At 48.3% G+C, this 19,483-nt stretch overlaps 1 protein-coding gene across 2 annotated transcripts in view; it reads left to right on the top strand.

The window, feature by feature from the left end:
• PIGN (phosphatidylinositol glycan anchor biosynthesis class N) overlaps positions 1 to 15,459 on the top strand; it is a 72,850-nt gene extending 57,391 nt beyond the window's left edge. For both annotated transcript variants that reach the window (XM_028524273.2, XM_028524275.2), the window contains exons 26-30: positions 155 to 230; positions 2,579 to 2,652; positions 4,109 to 4,151; positions 6,352 to 6,404; positions 13,221 to 15,459. In XM_028524273.2, coding sequence (XP_028380074.1) covers positions 155 to 230; positions 2,579 to 2,652; positions 4,109 to 4,151; positions 6,352 to 6,404; positions 13,221 to 13,344 — 370 coding nt within the window. In that variant the 3' untranslated portion in view covers positions 13,345 to 15,459. The remainder of the gene's footprint in view (positions 1 to 154; positions 231 to 2,578; positions 2,653 to 4,108; positions 4,152 to 6,351; positions 6,405 to 13,220) is intronic.
• Positions 15,460 to 19,483: the final 4,024 nt, after the last annotated feature.

Consider the following 19,483-nt stretch of genomic DNA (forward strand, 5'->3'; position numbering starts at 1 on the left):
ATTTTAGTTGCTTCATAATGTTCCTTGATACAGTGTACACTTTGTGTTTTAGTAAATATAGATTTCAGGAAATTCATTTAAACATCCTTTTTAGTAGACATTCTCTTAACATTAGTGTGAATTCTAAAATTTTTTCTTTATGTTGCTTCCTTAGCTTTGATCTTGCCTCTGTCTACTGCTTCCTGACCGTGTTCAACCCTTTCATTATGGGAGGTCTGATGTTGTGGAAGGTCAGTTTCCTTATTTTCTTAAGATGCCGGGTAATGTGACGAACTCGCTGTAGCATTAAGATTATGTAACATTATGTGACATTAAGATTGTATATAGTCTTGGTGACAAAGTCAAATAGCACGGAAAGAAGATAGCTTCTCAGACACTGTGGAATGGGAGGTGGGACCGTCTAGCCTTTATTCTACAATATAAACTTTTTGCTTTACTCGTAAGCTCACTGACTTCAGAAGAGCAGGGGTTCTGTGTCAGCCCCAGGAAGTGCTGTCAAAGGGGACTGAAGCCTGTGGGGGCGTGCAGTACCAATCAGAACTGCATGAAGGTCCCCCAACCCACGTTCCCAGCCACGAGACTGTCCACGTGTTGTAATCTCTTGTCATAATCTGTGTACCTAGAATTGACTCATTCATTCAATAAATATGTCAACTGCCTACATTCAGTGACATGCCAGCTAGGTGCTAAGGATACCAATACAGGGACCAATGGTCAGCTTATCAGTGGTTCATACTCTCCGGTGGAATTTAATTCGTGTGCTTTCCCTTCTTCTCGAGGGCCATTACGCTTGTCTTAGTCCCTCCACCACAGCGCCTGGCACATTTTACGTAGTCAGTTCAGTCCTGCCTTGGAATCCGAGGGGGGTTGGTTCCAGGACACCCCCGCCTCGGCCCTTGTGCAGTGTGGACTATGGTATGATATTTGCATATAGCCCACACACAGTGTCTTGATTAATTTATCTCTCGATTATTTATAATACCTAATACAGTGGAAATGCTATGCAATGTGTTGTTCTAATGTTTTACTTAGGCAATAACAACAAGAAAAAGTCTACATTTTCCGCCCAGATGTAACCATTGTAGGCCCAACTGCATAGCACACATCAGCAATAATGGAACTTTTTCTCCAGAGTAGTTTCAGCCCAGGATCAGTTGAATTTGGGGGTACAGAGGGCCAGCGGTATGTATTTGTTGAATAAAGTAACTAGTATCTGCCGGAAAGCTGATTGCATTTCGTTCCCATCACAGAAGTGATGTTCAAAGTATGTATCTCTTCATAGGATTCATGCCATTTTTTTTGTTACTGCACTGACACAAATGTAATTTTAAGAAATGTTAAAAAGATGTTTATTATCTCATGTTACATTCGCTAATGGGTCATTGTAGAACATGTATTGCTTCCTTAATCTCAATTTACATTTTTTGTAGTGGTAGTTTTTTTTTCTCAGTCTATTAAAGACTGTGGGTCTTTAATTAAAAACAAGGAAAAAAGGAGGAAAAACGAAAGTGTTGATTAGAATGCTAGATCTTTAACCTCTCTCCTAATTCAGTGAGCTTTCCTGACAATGTACTTGACGCTTCTTTGCCTGATGTGGCTGGAAGTGGAGGTCCCCCTGAACTTGATTCTGGTCATGTAGCCTTCACTTGACAATGACTCTTACACGGTCTTTTTAAAAATTCTTACTTAGTTATTTTTAGAGAGGGGGAAGGAAGGGAGACAGAGGGAGAGAAACATCGGTCAGTCGCCTCTCGCATGCTCCAGACCAGGGGCCCGGCCTGCACCCCAGGCCTGTGCCCTGAACAAGAATCGAACTGGCAGCCTTTCAGTTTGCGGGAGGATGCTCCAACCCACTGAGCCACGCAGGCCAGCACCTTGTGCAGTCTTGAACATTTGTCTTCTATGTCTTCTCGCTCTCCTCTTTTTAAAAATTTCAAGCATATATATATATATATATTTTTTTTTTTTTTTAATTGGTCACTGGAAAGCAGTATTGTAAAATATTGTCAGTGTTAGCCCTGGATTATGGATTTTCAACCACTATAAATTTTATTTTATTTTTTGTGTTTCTTTACAAATTATTTTTACAATGAATATGAATTTTATAAACAAATTAGTATTAAAATAAATCTACCAAAAGCAATGGTAAAGCAGCTAAATCATGTTTATGGGGTTATAGTATCAAATAACCAGATGGGTTCAGGGATCTGCGAATCAAATGACCAGGCTCCATAATTTATTTGATTTGGGCATTCTGTGCCTTTCACACCCTCTTGGACTCATTTGAGCGTGGCCAGCAGCGTGAGTTAGAGGGACAAAGGTTTGTAATACGTGTCACTTGGAATGGGCGTCGATGCGCCTTACTGCTTACGCTGCCTGTGCTCTGGTGCGGGGGGTTCCAGAGGCAGCCGCACCGTTCTGCCCGTCACCGGCGTCGTGGCTGTGTTCCAGCGCTTACTCTTCCCTGGCAGAGGGAAGGTTCACTTGAGGAGCTGACACGTTTCTACAGACAGAAATGGTACTTCGAAAGGCTTCTCAGGTGCTTCAGCGTGGCATCATTTGTTGTTCTTTTGGACAGATTTTAATCCCCTTTGTTCTTGTGATGTGCGCGCTGGAAGCCGTTCAGCTGACCACCCAGTTATCGTCGAAAAGGTACGAGGAATGTGGGAGAACCATCGGGGTGGCCACTTTTTGAAATGAGAGTGAGCATTTGAGGGCATTTCATGTGATTGCCGTTAAGGCACTGTAACACAGATTGTTTGCTATAAAAATTAGGAAAAAAATACTTCACCCTTTGATCGGAGAGCAGTTTCACTGGAGGAAGTCACTAGGTCGGGGCCTCCAGGAGACGAATGTGCTTTCCCGGCCTCGACATGTCATCAGACTGCCATTCAGGCCAGTGACGGGCCTCCTCACCGAACAGTGGCACGCAGACGTTCGGTGTCGCAGTGAACAACAGCTCACCTGTGCAGATGCGTCGGCGCCTGCACAGCAAACGGGCGCTGTCGTCCCCACTGTCGAGGGGGGTGGTGCTTATTTCCTAAACATGCATCAGATGAATGCGTTAAGATTATTTCGTTTTGCATGTTTTAAAATCAGCTATTCTAAATGTCAGTAACGTATGTAGCTTCTCAGTCGTGATTTCTACGCACTTGACAAACGGAATGGAAAGTATTTTTTCTGAGTTCGGGGGAATCTCTGGAGCACTCCGAATCAGTGGCGCCTCTGGAAGAGAAGCTGTCAACTCTACTGTTTTTTTTAGTAGAGTTGCCTCTGCTGAGAAAACTGCCTCATCAGCACTGGACTTACCAGCCTCTCTGAAACATACTTGAGATAAATATGAAATTTCTTAGAAGTTCAGTTATAATTGAATCGAAATGGCATATTCAATGCCGAAAGTAACTAATATTATCATAAATTTGCATGTTCTTCTTGATGAGTTTAAGCTTGAACTGGGTTTAGCATGTTATTACGCATGTGCCATAATAAAGAACAGATTTTTTCCCCAGTTTAAAAATAGTAGAAATCTGGCTTTTAGTTTAATTTTGTGTGTTGTTCAGAATATTTACATAAATTTAACATTGAAAGCATTTGTACATTGTCAGTATCACATAAAAGATACCTAGATGCAATAAAAATCTGGTAACGGTGCTTTCGCACTTATTAATGGATGCATTTTTAGAAGAGATTTTAATTAATGTTTAAATGAAAAGAGCTGGGGACATATGGAATGAGGAGTAGAAGGCTCATCAAAATGTGTCTGTGCATGTATACATGTATTTGTGTGTGTGTGTGTGTGTGTGTGTGTGTGTACATGCCAATGCCTTGATCTTAGACTTAGCCTCCAGGAGACAGAGAGAGAGACAGAGACAGAGAGAGAGACAGAGACAGAGAGAGAGAGGGAGATCGATTTGCTGTTCCACTTATTCATGCACTCACCGGTTGCTTCTTGTATGTGCCCTGACTGGAGGTTGAGCCCACAACCTTGGTGTATTGGGACGAGGCCCTAACCAACTGAGCTACCCAGCCAGGGCTCATTTTGATTTTAATGTGGTTTTGAAATATGCCTGTTGTATTACACATGTAATTTTTGTTTACTTTTTTCCAGTCTTTTTCTCATGGTTCTCGTCATATCAGACATCATGGCTTTGGTAAGACATTCTTGGATGTTCAGTACAAATAAGATTGAGAAGCTAGGTGCTGAGTTAATTCAATCAAGATAAATAAGAGGGCATTTCTATATGTGAAATCTTTAGATACTGAGCTCTATGTGCTGGAATCATTTACACACGTGAGTTCCTTTCTCCATAGGACTTAGGCAGTAAGAGTGCTCTTGCTAAGGTGTCAGAAGTCTTCTTCCTTGGTTTATTCGAATCTGTCCTTTTACACCTAGTCCTCGGTGGTGCATGGCTCGGGATGAACTTCCATAGGAAGTTAACAGAAAAGCTAACTTTAGATTTAGGCAATACATTATTTTCCTACTTGAAATTTTTTAGAACCCTTTTCTCAGATTGAAAAAGGAAGGAACAAAGGTAGGGAAGGAGGGGCAGAAGGAAAGGGGAAGAGCTTTTCAAGTGGGAAGATGTTAACTTCATACCTGCAAGTTCAGGGGGTGCCCGGAACCACCCTTGGGCTTGATAACTCACTGGATGCACTCACGAACTCACTGGAGACTGTGACACTCACAGGCATGGTGTCTCCCAGGGAAGGGAAGCAGACTAAGATCCATCATGGGTAGAGACTTAGAGGGCAGAGGCCAGGAGGGGCCCCGATGCGGAGCTCTGGTCGACCTCCCCCTGTAGAGCCAGGGCAGCATTACCCTTCCAGGATCTGCCCGTGACAAGACAGAGTACTGCCAGCCCGGGTCCCCAGGCCCTTGGGGTCCAGGCGTTACTGGGGCTCAATAGCATATTGTTCCCGTGGCTGACCTTTAATCTCCAGTCCTTATAGAGGTAGAACTGATATCATGTGGTCCAAACCCCCTATAGAAGTCACATTATTAGACTGTTCCGTGACCACCGCCCCTTGGGCAAAACATTCCTTATCAGGCATGGCAGTCCAAGGGCCCAGAAATCACCCCTCAGTAGCCGAGGGCAAAAGACCAACCCCTCTGGGGGTATGGCTCATTCTTCACTGCACAGCAGCCTGTGCGAGAACTAATTAGAGACAGCAATTATGGCAACTTCTCACATCCAGCTCCCAGTCGTTCGATTTAGATGAGAGCGTTTGTGTGTCGTACGGAGCTGGGCGTTCAGTACAGGCTGACCTCAGAGATGCTGCGGGTTCGTTCAGGTCCAGACCACCACTGCAAGGCGAGCATCACGATCAAGTGGGTCATAGTCCTTTTGCAGGCGGAGGCCCCTTGTCTTCAGTTTATGTGAGAAAAGAGCACACATACTATCTGTGAATAAACAGATAAAGCGCAGTAAAGCCAAGTGTAATAAAACAAGGCATGCCTGTATATTTTGGAAATTGACCGCACATAACATTAGGACAAATCAGCTTTCAGTTTTGGTCACAAAGTGGCAAACAGGCAAGATGTTAATAGAAGGGAATTTAAATTCTCTGATTTCAAAGCTGGTGTACAGAGTCCAGTGGCTTCATTTAACTTAGAAAGTGGTCTGTGCCTGGCATTGTCTCTCACCTGTCCCTCCTGTTTCTCTACCCAGCCACACCTGGGGCCTGCCAGGCTCTACCTGGACCATCGATGTTTATAAAGTTTTACTCCCTCTGTCAGAAACACTTCTCACAGCTCCCCAGGCTGCTCCTTCGTCAGACTAGCACTTTTCACTTGGATTTTTAGACTTTTTATTGGGGGCAGCCATCCCTTACAATCCAGGCGGGGTGTGTGCCCCTGCCCCTGGGCCCCCACAATGGCCGGCGTGTGTTGGGGGGGACACTCATGACACACATGTGCGTGTGCGCCTGGTACCTTGACGGATCGTCCGTTAGACTGTAACGTCCTGAAACCAGGACCTAACACAGTGACCAGCACACAGCGGGAGGTCACTAGACACTGGTTAACGAGTGGATGCCGTGGCTTCTTTTCACTGAGGCCTTTGTATTGTATAACGCCTTGTTTTAAAGTTGGTTTTCTTTATTTCTAGTTATTCACAAATTTCACTTGTGTGTTGATTTGATTGGATGGTAATGCTGTTTCCAGCTTCAAGGCTATGGCACACTTTAGCCCAAGGAAAAAATTCATTAGAAGGCATATTCTGGCTGATTCCAGTACTACAGTGGTTCTGAGGGTCAGAAATCTGAAACGTAACCCTAAAACAGCATTGTTTTTCAACTGAATCTAAACAGCCTTTGTTTTTCATGGAACCATATTTTGTTTTATTTTTACAGCATTTCTTCTTCTTGGTCAAGGATTATGGCAGCTGGCTTGATATTGGAACAAGGTATAGTATATATTCACCCAGAAATTCTTAAGCGTGCAGTAAAAATGTAAATAGGTACCTCAGTAAAGAAGACGCCAGTTTGAATTTTGAGGTAAACATAGCAAGTGGCAATTATTTTAAGGCCCTGGCAGTGAGACCCGTCTCTCCAGTTCTTGGCATGGACCCGCTAGCCAGTGTTTTCTTGGGGTGGTGTGTTCACGGGTGTTAAGTGTGGAGCGGCCTGCAGGACAGCGGGAAGGGCCGCTGCCCAAATCCAGGCGCTCGGAGGACAGGACTCCACAGTCTGTGTCCTGGTCGTCTCTCCATCTCGCTTCAGAGAAACGAAACCACGCAGGTTACAGTGGGAATCTTACGTGGCGGTTCAGGTTGCACGTGCCTCTTGTCCGCCTCCTAGAGCCTGGGACGTGGGAGCACTCCAGCACGGACGCCCATGCGGTCGGAACACACCACCAGGTTCCTCTTGGCTGCGGTGTGAATGCCAGCGACTGCCGCAGCCTGGCACACACGTCTTCTCTGTAAGGAGAGGAGAGCACAGCTGGCTCTTCTGCCGCTCGGTTTTCAGATGCACTGGAAGGCAGAATATGTTTCTGTAGACTCGCTTTACTTCCTTTAGTCAGCATGTATTCAGGGCCTGTGTTGCCGGGAACTGTGTGGGTCTGAGTGAGACCCTTGGCGCTGGACGCTCTGTGGTCTCCCCCCACCTCGTGGGAAGCTCTCGGCTTGGACCGCCGTGTCATTCATGTCCGTGTCTGCCGCCGTCGTCGGGATCGAAGCTCTTCCGCTCCGTACGTGCGAGGCACCTGAAAGGTCCTCCATAGGCCGTGGGTTTTGGTTTCATTACTCCCAAGGTTTGATGTCTCCTCACCAGGCCCCCGATCCCAGTGTCCACGCAGGTAGTGGGTCAGGGCGTGGGCTTTAGACCCCAGCACCTGGGACTGAACTATTTCTGTTCTTGAGCTGCGAGGCCTTCAGCAAATGACTTCATCTCTCTAATCTGTCCCCTGCTTCTCGTAGTCACTGTGAATGAATTAATCCATGTAAAGCACTTAGCACAGTGCTTGGCATTTAATAAGCTTCAATAAATGGAAGCTATTATTGGCATCATTCCCTGGTTCTATTTTTGTCCTTCATAGTGTTTCCTGCACTTGCCATACCTCTCCTTACTCTTTCCATAATTGGCTTCATTTATATTCACTTGAAACACAGGTCAGAATTGGGTTTGGAAAGTGACCTAGTAAAATAGAGCGTTTTTGCATGTGAGACATTTTTATTTTTAATTGTGGTGAAATACTCATAATATAAACTTTAAAATGTAACCTTTCTAATATGTACAGCCCAGCGGCAGTTGCTATGCAGCGTCGCCGCCTCCCGTCAGCTATTAGTTTCAGCTATAAATAGCAGTTTCTTTACAAATAAAGCCCACAGCGCCAGGCAGGAGACAGCGTATCTCTTTAGGGGTGTAGTCCAGTAGACGTCAAGCGCATCTTCAGAGCAGACTTCTCCAGAATGAACCTGAGGCTCGTAAGGGGCGTCTGCAGTCGGTGCGCTCAGCTGAAACGGGGGTGCAGGCTCGGTGCTCCCTGGAGGAGCCTGTGGCCCCGGGTCGTCTTGTAACGGCCTCGAAGCCGCCTTGGGCTGAGGAAGTTACAATGGAGTGTTTTTTTTTTCTTTTGATCTTACACTGTCTTCATTCATAGCAGGTCATAAACTTGACAGAGTAGTGCCTTTTATGTGGCACACTGAGGGAAGTGCATTTTTTTAACCTAGAAAAAAAAGTCTTTGAGGTAATTTTCATAACTATAAAAACATTTAAATTTATGTTGTAAATGCATCTGTTAGGAGGTGAACTGCAGTTCAGTGGGTAGCAGTGCTGATTTGGACTTCACCGGTTTTCCAGTCACTGTTGTTATACCTTATTAGAATAGAAATGACAGCTAAAATATCTCTTCTCTTTAGATATAATGAAAACTTAGGATTGTGCTCAGTAATATGTTAATGTCCTCCTAAACGTAACTACTAAGTACCATAAAATATCTGTACTCTCACAGTGAATACTGAGCTTTATTAAAACCAGTGATTCGCAACCTTCTCTTCCCCAGTACCTCTGACAAATACGACCTGCTTCTGCTGCCCCGTCCCTGACTGGGGGCCATACATACAGTCAGCCTTTCGTCACGTACGGGTCACAAGGGCCTGCCTGGTGACTCCGTGTGCCCCTCCACAGCCCACCCCGTGTCTCTGCCATCACACGTGGGCACCTTGAGAGCTGCTGATTGAAAGGACGTCAGATAGCCACGGGGGGAGAGCGGGAACCGCTGAGCGCATTTCAGGTTGAAATGTGGTGCCCCTTCAACTCGGCTGTGCTGAGGCGACACCAGACCTGACCGATGGGAATGAGGACGAGCTGAACGCCGCACGGCTCAGTTGCACGAAGATGATGAGCTTCACAACTGTCGCTGCCAGTGGTGCTGGCGTAAATGAGCCCGGAACCATCAGTGCAGGCCGGTGTACGGAGGAGACGAGCGACTGTGTCTTTGATAAACGGACTTCCTCTGGATTTGAGGACGCATCTCCTCCGGGTTCTACAAAACTTAATTTGTTGAGAGATCATGATATTTAATATTTTGAAATAGCTGAAAATAGTAAAAGTGGTAAAAGGCCTAAAAGCAATGTCAAATTTAACAATAAAAATCTGCAGAATGCAGTCCTTTTTTTAAAAGCTTTATTGAGGTATAATTTACCTATCAAAATGCATCATTTTAAGGTTATGAATGATTTAGCTGATTTTTAAAAATCAATTCAGTGATTTTCAGCAAATTTCTGGAGTTGTCAATTTAGTGTTTGAGCGTTTCCATCTCCCCAGAAAGTGCCCCCGTGCCGGAATGCCGCCCACCTTTGCTCTCACTCCCCGCCCAGGTGCCCGCCGGTCTGCGCTCTGTCCCTGCAGGTCTGCCGATTCCTCGGCCTTTGCATCTGGCTGCCGCTTCACTTAGCATACACAGTGAGTTCGGGCAGTTACTCTGAGTGCCGCATCTATCGGTACCTTCTTCCTTTTCATTGCTGAATGGTGTCCCAGTGTGTGGATCTGCCACGTTTTGATTACTTTCTGTCGTGTGATCTTTCACAGTGCTGATGGCTTCGCTGCATCCACCCGGCCCCTGACCTCCGGCCTGGCCTTCCCCCAGGTCAGGTGGCTTTCCTGGATTTGATCCTCCAGGCTCCGGATGGGGCCACTTGCACTTCCTCACCCATCACACCTCAGGGACTCCGAGCGTCAGCCCCTGGGGTGGGGAGTAACCCTTCTTAGAATATGAAGTCGTGGCCACGAGTCCAGCTTATTGGATTAAGGATTTTGATTTTGGGAACCGGTATAGGCTTGGAAATATCCTGCGAGAAACAGAAATGGAACGGAGTTGAATATTTATGAACGCAGCCTAGGAGTTCTCTGGCTAAGCCTACCGTAATCTGTAAACAGCACATACATAGGAATGTGCCCAAAGCCTCTTACAGAAAATACACAAGCATGTGGGAAAAAGCAAGTCACCCATAACTCCGTGTCTCGGAACCTCTGTCCAGCGTGTCGGTGTGCATCCTCCGAGCCCTGATTTATGTGTAGACACACACAGTACGAGGTTTGGGGTTTTGGGGGTTTTGGTTAAGGTCGCTTTCTGTAATGACCATTTCTGCCATGTCACTAAACACTTCCGGGCACACAGAGGTGGCGTGACTAGAGTGGTGTGCGGGGAACGTGGTGGGGAGTGCAGAAAGACAGGCCTTCGGTGTTGCTTACGGCCTCAAAGGCCGTTGCGAGGAATTGGGAATTTATTCCAAGTGTAAGGCGACAGTGTTAGGCTCCTGAGCAGGGAAGTGTTTGGTGCGCTGTGCGTTTGAAGCTGCACTCCGGCCCTAGTGTGAAGACCACAGCACGGGTGTCGCAGGGACCGAGAGAGGGGGCAGGGAGGCTGGCTCAGAGGCTGTGGTCGTGTCCGGGCCAGAGGCGATGGCAGCCAGGTCTGGGGGCACCTTTCAAAATGGTGACAAGAGGCTGGGTGTGAAAACATTCTGAAAAGGGTCACTAGGATTTGTTGGTGGACCGGATGTGCTGGGGGACAAAAACAATCAAGGGCGACTCTAGGTTTTCTGTATCTTGAATAACCAGGGGGATGGCGAAGCCATTTCCAGAGATGGAGGAGGTTCCAGGGTGGAAGAAGGCGTGGGAGATTGAGCTCGGTTTGGACATGACACATTTAAAGTGCCTCACATGAGGCTGGTTCCATGGCAGCTTTTTTTGTAGGATGACAGACATGGCGCGCCCATGTGGTGGAAGAGATGCCCACTCCGGAGAGGGGGGGGTAGCTGCAGAAGGAAAGCCCTGGGTGGGAAAGTGGGAGTGGGACCCGAAACGGAAGGGAAGGGGTGTGTGTGAGGCGGTGTCGGGTGCGGGGGGAGGTCTGGACCTGGACGTGGGTGCGTTAGCCGGTGTGAGGTGAGAGGGTCTCTCTCTGCTCTCTCAGTGTTTTCTCAGTAAAACCAGTCAGGTCACCTCCGCAGGGGGAGGAAGGCGACAGAACCTGGAGAAGGCAGGACGGTACGTGCTTCACCTGGGAGACTGAGCACACGAACTCGCAGGTGTGCGGTCAGGGCCGACAGGCCGACAGGAAGCGAGTCGCGTCTGTGCCCCAGTGTGAAGTGAGCCCCCCTCACCCCCGAGCAGCGGACACGTCTGTGGTGGTCCCTGCACGTCTGTGTGGCCGGGGCCTCCTGTCCCTCCCTCGGGTCCGGCCGCCACTCCCGATGCCAGCACGACAGCCGTCCTCCTGCCTCCGTGTCCTGTAGGCTGGTTGTACTTCATGGTGGTAGAGACTCCTAGTTTCTTCACCCATTTTGGGATCTTTTTTTTTAGCATTTAATTTTGATTATATGTTTATGATCTCTGTTTTAGGGGAGTCTGATTTTAATCCTGATTTAATCTGCCAGGATAACATAACACAGAAGTTTCTCTGATTTCCTCTCACTATACCTGACTGGCTTTAATAGCTCGTTTAACGCATATTAATTGAAGGCCCGCCAGGCCTTGCAGTGGCCCCTAGCGGCGCCGCGGGGAGGGAAAGACAGATGGTCACCCCGTCCCTGGCCCTGGACCTGGCGGTCTGGGGCAGAGGGCACAAGTCCGGGATCCTGTTGCGTTACTTTCACAGTGAGAGCAGAAGTTTCAAAAATCTTTCTTAATGTTACTACTTGTTTAGCAATTAAGGATCGGATTTCATTGTTTTCTTTTTAGGTCAGGAGTCCTGCCCTAGACCAGACCCGGATTTGTGACATAACTAGCTCTGGTTTCTGGTTTTTATTAGCCAACTCTTCCTTCCTCCTCTGACTTTTCTTTATAAGGTGAACCTAGGGAAACATCCCAGATAAGCAAACCTGACCAAACCAGCACTTTCTCGTTGGGGCTCTGGCTTAAAGGCTGTAACGGCACCAGACACAGACACCAAACCTGCTCAGAGTGAGGGGCCCTCTCTCCCGGCCCAGGACTCGGAGGGAGCGGAGCGGCGGGGGTCTGCCAGTGGGCCGCCACCCCACAGGGCGCAGAGCTCGGCTTGGTCTGGCCTGGGCCAGCCACTGACGTTTGGGTTGGAGCTACTGAAAAGGCGGGAGGGAGACCTGCCAGCCTCCTCTCCCTTTTCCCTTAGTCTCCTAGGGGCTCTAGCTAGTTTCAGCCTGTTTAACTCGCACCCAGCAATCACCCTGTCACCTGTGGGAAGACACGTCCCCTGGGGCTTGACCCGGGAGCCACTCCTGGGAAGGGGCTTCTGTCGCCAGCACCATGGCTGCCTGCTGCGGGGGGGAGGCCAGGCGAGGGAGGAAAATGGGGCCTCCCCCCATCCAGCCAGCCCGCCCGCCCGCCCGCCCGGCTCCAGGCCTGCTGACTCCTGCTCCCTCTTTCACTGACGGTGTCAAGCAGGCGAACCTGTCACAAAGGCAGACAGTTAAATGTAACTGTGGGCAGCACCGTAAATAAACAACGCCCCAGTCTGCACCAGTGTCGGTGCGGGAAGCCGCTGCTTTATTACGTGTTTGTCAGCTCTGCACCCTCAGTTTCTTCCCAGGCTTCTCCGTTTATCATCAGACCGTGTTGTGTGCAGACAGTACAGTTTCTGTGTTTAAAGAGACGGACTGAACGTTTACCATCGCTGATAGACAAGAAACGTGGCGGGGTAACTTTCGGAGTATGCATTATTCTCCTGTCTGTTTCCAAAGGGCAGGGAGACAGTCTCTTTGACTCTGAGATTAACAAAGAGAGGTGGGCTCTTCTTCCCCCTTTGTATAGATTCCTTGACTAAAGCCTCTGACTTTGCTGAACTTGAGTTTGAGCAACATTCTTCCTTGGCCACGCTGGCCGTGCTGCCGGCATTCTTCTCACTGACGTCAGCGTGTGGAACGGCACGCTCCGAAATGTCAGAGTGCCTCACCTGTGGGCATGTCGAGTCTGGACGTGACTCAGGGGCCCAGGACTTAGGGAAACTTTTCTTTGTTTTTCTAAAAGCTGGATTTTGAAATTCAGTTCTATTGGTCACAAAGACACAGTCACTGTTCATACCAATCAGACATTCTCATAACATGCTACAGTTTTACTTGTGTTCATCACTGTTTCTTTAACAAACGTGTTTTTAACATTTCGATACCTCTTTCAAGGTCACTGGCATCCTTTGGAAGTCTGTGCCTTTGCATGCACATTGAGAAACGTTGTTTAGAGGGACCTTAGGCTTGCCCTCGGGTGTGTCCTGTCTGCCCGTAACCTTTGTCTCTCCTCCACAGCATCAGCCACTACGTGATTGTCATGTCCATGACCACTGTCCTCATGTTCCTCAACGCCCTGGCCCAGCAGCTCACGACCAGGAAACTCAGACTGTGTGGCAAACCCAAAAGCCACCTCATCTGATGGCGCTGAAGCCGCCCTCCAGCACCTGGGCCCTGCCTGTCCATGTCCTCTCCCACTGGAGGCCCGCCGAGGACGCAGCAGGGGGACGGGAACTGCTGTGCGGCGTGCTCTGCTCCTGTAAGACAATCGCACGTCGAAGCAGGAGCTCACGGGTTGTCTGGAATAAAGGAGCTTCCGTTTCCTGTCGCTTCTGCGTGCACCAGGTGGTGATGGTGTCTGTGGGAGAGCTCTCTCCGTTTTCATCTTCCCCTGAGCTGGCAGCCCTCCTCCCTGACGTGTCTGAGCACCTGCCGCAATCGTCCCCAACTGCTCGGCTCCCTGTGTACACAGAGGAGAAGGCTCCTGGGGGCATTTCCGGTCACATTCAAAGTCAACTGGCCAGCTGAACCGGAAGGACATCCCCAGGTGGCACCGTAAATCCTCACCGAGTCTCGGGACTGGTTTTGCCAGAGGTTCGGACCACTAAACACTCACTAGAGAGCCCCCCAGAGGCGTTGTGCAGGTTCACAGGGGCCCCTGGAGAGACACATGTTTGCAGTTGCTGGTCGTCTTCAGGCCACAACGTGTATCTCAGGGCTGCTTCTAGGGTTTTCGTGGCCTGCCACCTACATGCAGGCTTGACCTTTACTTTTTTTATTTCTGGATTCTCATGGAATTTCTGGGAATACAAAAGTAAAAAAAGGCTTGGTATCTTGTCTGGGGGCAAAAGAAAACAAATTAAAAGGATTTGTTTAAAAAGGACTTTGAGAACCTGCCTCAGAGTCTCCCTCCTGAAAGGTCAGCATACTTCAGGGATGTCCTCACGTACTTTTGCATGTAACTCCTCACTCTGTCGCGGGAGGAGGGTGTTGTGTGCGTCACTGAGTCTTATCTTCCCGAGCGCTGCAAATGTGTTTAAATTGTACATTCAGTTTCTGTTACCTCCATCGCTTTCATTAGGCATTGTTTTTACATAGTTCTTTATTTTTTTATTTATTTTTTAGAAACCAGAGTTTACTTAGAAAAGTACAGAGGTAATAGAAATGAGCCCGCTGGGCTGTGTGGGCTCAGCAGCCCGAACACCTGAAGTCCTCTCGTGAAATTTCATTCCTATTTGTAAACTAATTCTTATGGGCAGAATATTTGGAAAGTAACTTTTCTTTGCCTTTTTCATCAAGTGACCTTTACCGTCAGTGTAGCATTGGCCTTGTGCCCGGGACGTGCCCGTGGATTGTGACTGATGCTCAGCATCACTGGTCTGAGTCCTGTTGTAAAAAAAGAATTGCTTTTGAATTAAGTTATAGTATTTCTAACTCACGTTTTGAATTAAGTTATAGTATTTCTAACTCATGTTAATGACGCGGAAGCCCTCTGCAAATGACTACATCTTTCAGATTGTCAGGGTAGTGAACAAATGCAATTTCTTTTCTTTGCTTTTTGTTTATGTATGTATGTATTTATTGTTGACACTTTTACAGATGTCCCCCGTGTTTTCCCCTCTCACCCGCAACAAATACAATTTACAAGATTCGAAAATCAATTTGGCAGTATGGGCTTTTTAAATTTTTATTTATGATGAAATATAATTCACTTCTGATAGTACTTTGTGGTATACCAGCAAAAGCATTCTAGCATAAAAAAAGAGAAAGACGTATCCATCTCAATGTGAGACCTCACACAGCAGTCTGCGACACGAAACAGGTGGGCCGCCGAGAGGCTGCTGTGGCCGGCAGGGACACTGGCGGAGAACCCTTGACCCTGCTCATCGCCTCAAAGGATTTGGGGTCAGTTTTTTCACAAGCCAGAGACAATGACTTTATGAATACTTTTTAAACTCCTTTTAGATCAGTTTTGCCTTTCATCATTTCCCAAATTTTCGCCCAGAAGAATTGATGGATATTTTATCACAGCGCTGTAAAAGGTGCCCAGTGCTTTATCCTTACTGTGTTCTGCAGATACTGTTTTGAGTCCATGCGCGTTTACGGAACGGGTCAGCGCCTGCCGCTGGGGGCCGGCCTTGCCGCTCCACCCGGGCCCCTCAGAGCCACCTGCACGGCTCGGGGGGCCTTCCCTGTTGCTCAGCTCACCCAACACCTTACAGTGTTGTAAAGTGCTTGTTTTTGTATTGAGTAACAGGAGAAAAATAAAGAGGATTTAAGTAAAACATTTCTGTTCAAGGCATTTACTTTGTCCTCCTGACTATGAATACCAGACTTCCAAATGAAGACTTGGCACATTCACTGAGTCACATGGTTTAAAATAGGAATTGCTGTAATAATTGAGGTGGGCATCTGGCATGTCAAGTTAAGAAAACAAAACCAAAAAAAAAAGCCTTGTTACACCGCATGGACCAGGAATAAACCTTGGATGAACAAAACCCTCAGGACCTAGGGAAGTAACTGCTGCCTGCCTGTAGTTTACCAAATAGTTGTCATAGTACAAAGGGTTTCCCGATCAAACATTTGAGCCGCACCTCGTCCAAGTTCAACAGGTGTATTTATTGCAGTACCTGGGAGTTAGCTTGCTAGGGCGTTGTGGAGGGAGGGAGGGAGCAGTGTGCCGGAAGTGTCCGCTGGCCTGACCACAGAACCTGTGTCAGAGTCTCCCTCCTGAAAGGTCAGCACACTTCAGAAATGTCCCTGTGTGCTTTTGCACGTTAAGTCCTCACTCTGTCACGGGAGGAAGGTATTGGGTGCTTGACTGAATCTTGTTTTCCCAAGAGCTGGAAAACCATTTTCATCTTTACCCTTAATGTGGGAAAACTTGAAAATGCACCAGCAATTTTCCTTGCCTCCATTATAAATGACGCCTGTCACCCTTCGGTCATTCCTGCGGGGACCTCCGATGCTACCAGGTGGTCATCCCTGGCATCACACAGCAGCCGCAGCCCCGTCAGAGTGGGGGCTGTCTTCATACTTCTACACCCTTCACCAGAAAAGTAAATTCACAACCAGTATTGCCTTGTTTTCTCGTGACTCGCTTCTAGAGATGGGGACTCCCAGTTGAGTTTTTCTGCATCCCTTGGTTTCTCTGTTTCGCTCACTTCTCTCTGCCCCTGTTTCCTCCCCCTCGGGTCCCTCCTCTCCCTTAGCCGTGCTAGAACTGGTCTGTATGTGGATGTCGTCGTCTTCATGAAGCAGGCACCGTCAGTTCTCAAGTTCAGGGTCGGGACGGTGTGAGTGCGTGGCGCTCAGCTGGGCCGCCGCCTGCCTGGGGTCGGTTCCGCAGGCTCATGCCGTGTCTGTGACGGGTGCCCACGGGTGTTTCATTGGGTCCCTCACAACCGCTGACTAGTTGAGAGGTGCACATCTGACCCAAGCCTGGCCAGTCGGAGATCTTGGCAAGATTTTCAAGCTGGAACAGAAAATTTCTGAGATGTAGGAGCTGTTGATGACTCAGTTAGAGATACTCCAGTCCCCTTCCATCACATACTTAGCCAATAAAGAGAGGGCTCATTTCATTGGTATGTCTAAGACCACAAGGGCAACAATAAGTCCAAAGCTCAATTGAAAATGTTTGTCGTGTATGCTTTTACATTGGAATCAGCGGGACAGAACGGCTCAGCGACGTTCCCTGCAGGTCCCATGGCCACTTCCTCTGTTGCCCGTTTTCCCTTGGTTCCTTCCCACTTGTCTGTACCCCTCCCCAGGTATTTCGCTAGTCATTCATTCCCTAGCAAGTTTTGTCAGCATCTCTGTTACTTGCCACCAAGACCGTTACTTGATGTGCACGCTTTGAATGTGTAAATACATCACTTCGATGTTTACTGCAATTTCTCATTCTGGTTTTAAGTATTTGTGATAACACATACAGACCTCACGATGTGCCAGGCATTGTTCTGAATGCTTAGCCAGTACAAACCTATTCAATCCTCCTAACAAACCTGTGAGGCAGGTTATACCATTTTGCAGATGGGAAGACTGAATCACAGAATGATTTTAAAGAACTTGCCCAAGACTTGCCCACCGCTAGTATGAGATTTTTTTCTTTCTATACATGGATAGTTTCCTCCAAACATTCTATTCTGAAATGTACCTAAAAGCATTTGTAGGTTTTTGCTTCTGAAAGTGTAGTCACCGTGCCTCAGCATCTGATGTGAACACTAGCCTTTTCAGTGGTGTGCAGATAACCAGTGTAAATCGTATGATTAGGAAAAGGTGCTTTTGTGGTTGCCTACGCGTGTGCAAATGGTGTGGGGCACGCTGGCACCAGATCCGCAACATTCTCTTGGAGGCATGTGTCAGCTCTCTCCCAAATGGTGTGTAAAGCAAAAAGAGTTTCTTCCCTTTTCAAAGGAAGGAAGTGAATATCACCTGTCTATTTTTTAAGCCCTTGAAGTGTCATAAAGACCTAGAAGTCTAGGGCACACTTAGTATAGTAGGTTGAATTGTGGCTCCCAAAGGGTATGCTCACATCCTCACCCCAGAACCTGTGAACTTGACCTTATTTGGACAAAGGGTCATTGCAGATGATATAAGTAAGCTAAAGATCTTGACATGAGATTGCCCTGGAGTGTCCAGGGGGGTCATACGTTCAGTGGCAGGTGTTCTTAGAAGAGACAGGAGGAGGAGGAGGCCAGGTGAAGGCAGAGGCAAGGGGGAGTGGTGCGGCCACAAGTTGCCAAGGAACCTGGAGCCTCCAGAAACCGGAAGAGGCCAGAAGGATCCTCCCCCAGGAGCACGGCCCTGCCAACACCTCGACTTAGGACTTCTGTCCTCCAGTACCGTGAGAGGCTAAACTTCCATTGTAGATATCCCGTTCGTGATCATTTGTTACGACACTTCTAGGGGACATCCATCTGGGGAGGGGAATTCTACAGAATCATCAGTGATGTTCTGACTGTGTGGCTAACCTGTAACTTACCAGGTCACGAGTCTGAGGACCGCAGTCCACCCCTCGATGTGAACAGACAGATACCAGCACGTGACCCTGGAGGTGGAGTTAACTACTCTTTAATGCCAAGATTGCTGATGCTTTGGCTTTTCTGAAACATTCCTGCCATGTTTTTTTTTTGTTGTTGTTGTTTGTTTTAAGTAGTAAGGGGATCCTTAAACTTTCTTTTGAACATTTTTGGTGTTTATGTGAAGGGACCGGATGGAAATGAGAAAGCCAAAAACTTGTGTTAAGTCTGGCTGTCCTTCAAGTGTTGTCCGGAGGGGCCTGTGGCCAGATGCTGAATTGGGGGGGGATTCCCCACAGGAGCCCCCCCCCCCCCACATCCATGCTTGTCTTGGTCCAGACTTGACATCAAGGAGACATGCCACCACGTGCCCCTGGCAGAGCCTGGCCCTATCCCATGGACAGGCCCGGAACCCAGGGTCAAGGCTTCCCGGTGAAGCCACGAGTCTTGTACGATGTTAGCGGACTTGGTGCTTTCCGAGGTCTTCTCCCCGGCCAGTCTGATGGCGGAGCTGCTGTCCAGGACCTCGGTGCCGACCACGCTCCCTGGGGTCAGAGACGGAAGAATAATGAGGTGAGAGCCTTTGGTCATCCCCTGGGTCCCCTGCCTTTGAGAGCTTGTGTGGCTGGAGGTTCACGGGCCCCCTTCGTTTATCTAGTGGACCCACGCCCCCAGGGGGCTGCCAAGTTGTCCCCCAGGCTGCTGAGGCTGGGATCCGGCTTCGTGAGTTCGGCCCCGTGCCGTGACCTGCACTGTCGTCGTGCTGGATGTTTAATGAAACGCCAGCTGGTACATTTCCTGCAGAGGACTCCATCCCCTTCCCAGTCCTGCTTGCCTCCTCACCGCTCAGCTCTGACCGGGACTTTGAGGTTCTGGCCTTGCCCTTGATACTATCCAGGGGTGCAGCAGTCCCCAGAGGTAACACCCCATTTCCCACCTCATCACGTTCACCTTTTCCAGATGGAGCCAGTTCAACTGGCTGTCCACAGAGCACGTGCATTTTCCTTCTAGAAAAGTCAGTTCCTTCCATGCATTTATCTACCCAACCGTCCTCCCCTCCCCCCTCCCTCTCCTTCTGCCTTCGCTGAGCCCTTGCGTGTCCTCCCTGAGGCTGGTTTAAGGAACCTGAAATGCTGGAGATCCTACTCCCCCTTTACAGTCACCTCCTTGGGCTTGGCAGGTGGGCAGAGAGGGCAGTGAGGGTATGGGGAGAAAGAAGGAAAACATGCTTGAGTCCGAAGGCTGCTCTGGATCTGTTTA

The sequence above is a fragment of the Phyllostomus discolor genome, chromosome 9 (genome assembly GCF_004126475.2).
Source record: "Phyllostomus discolor isolate MPI-MPIP mPhyDis1 chromosome 9, mPhyDis1.pri.v3, whole genome shotgun sequence".
Lineage (NCBI taxonomy): Eukaryota > Metazoa > Chordata > Mammalia > Chiroptera > Phyllostomidae > Phyllostomus > Phyllostomus discolor.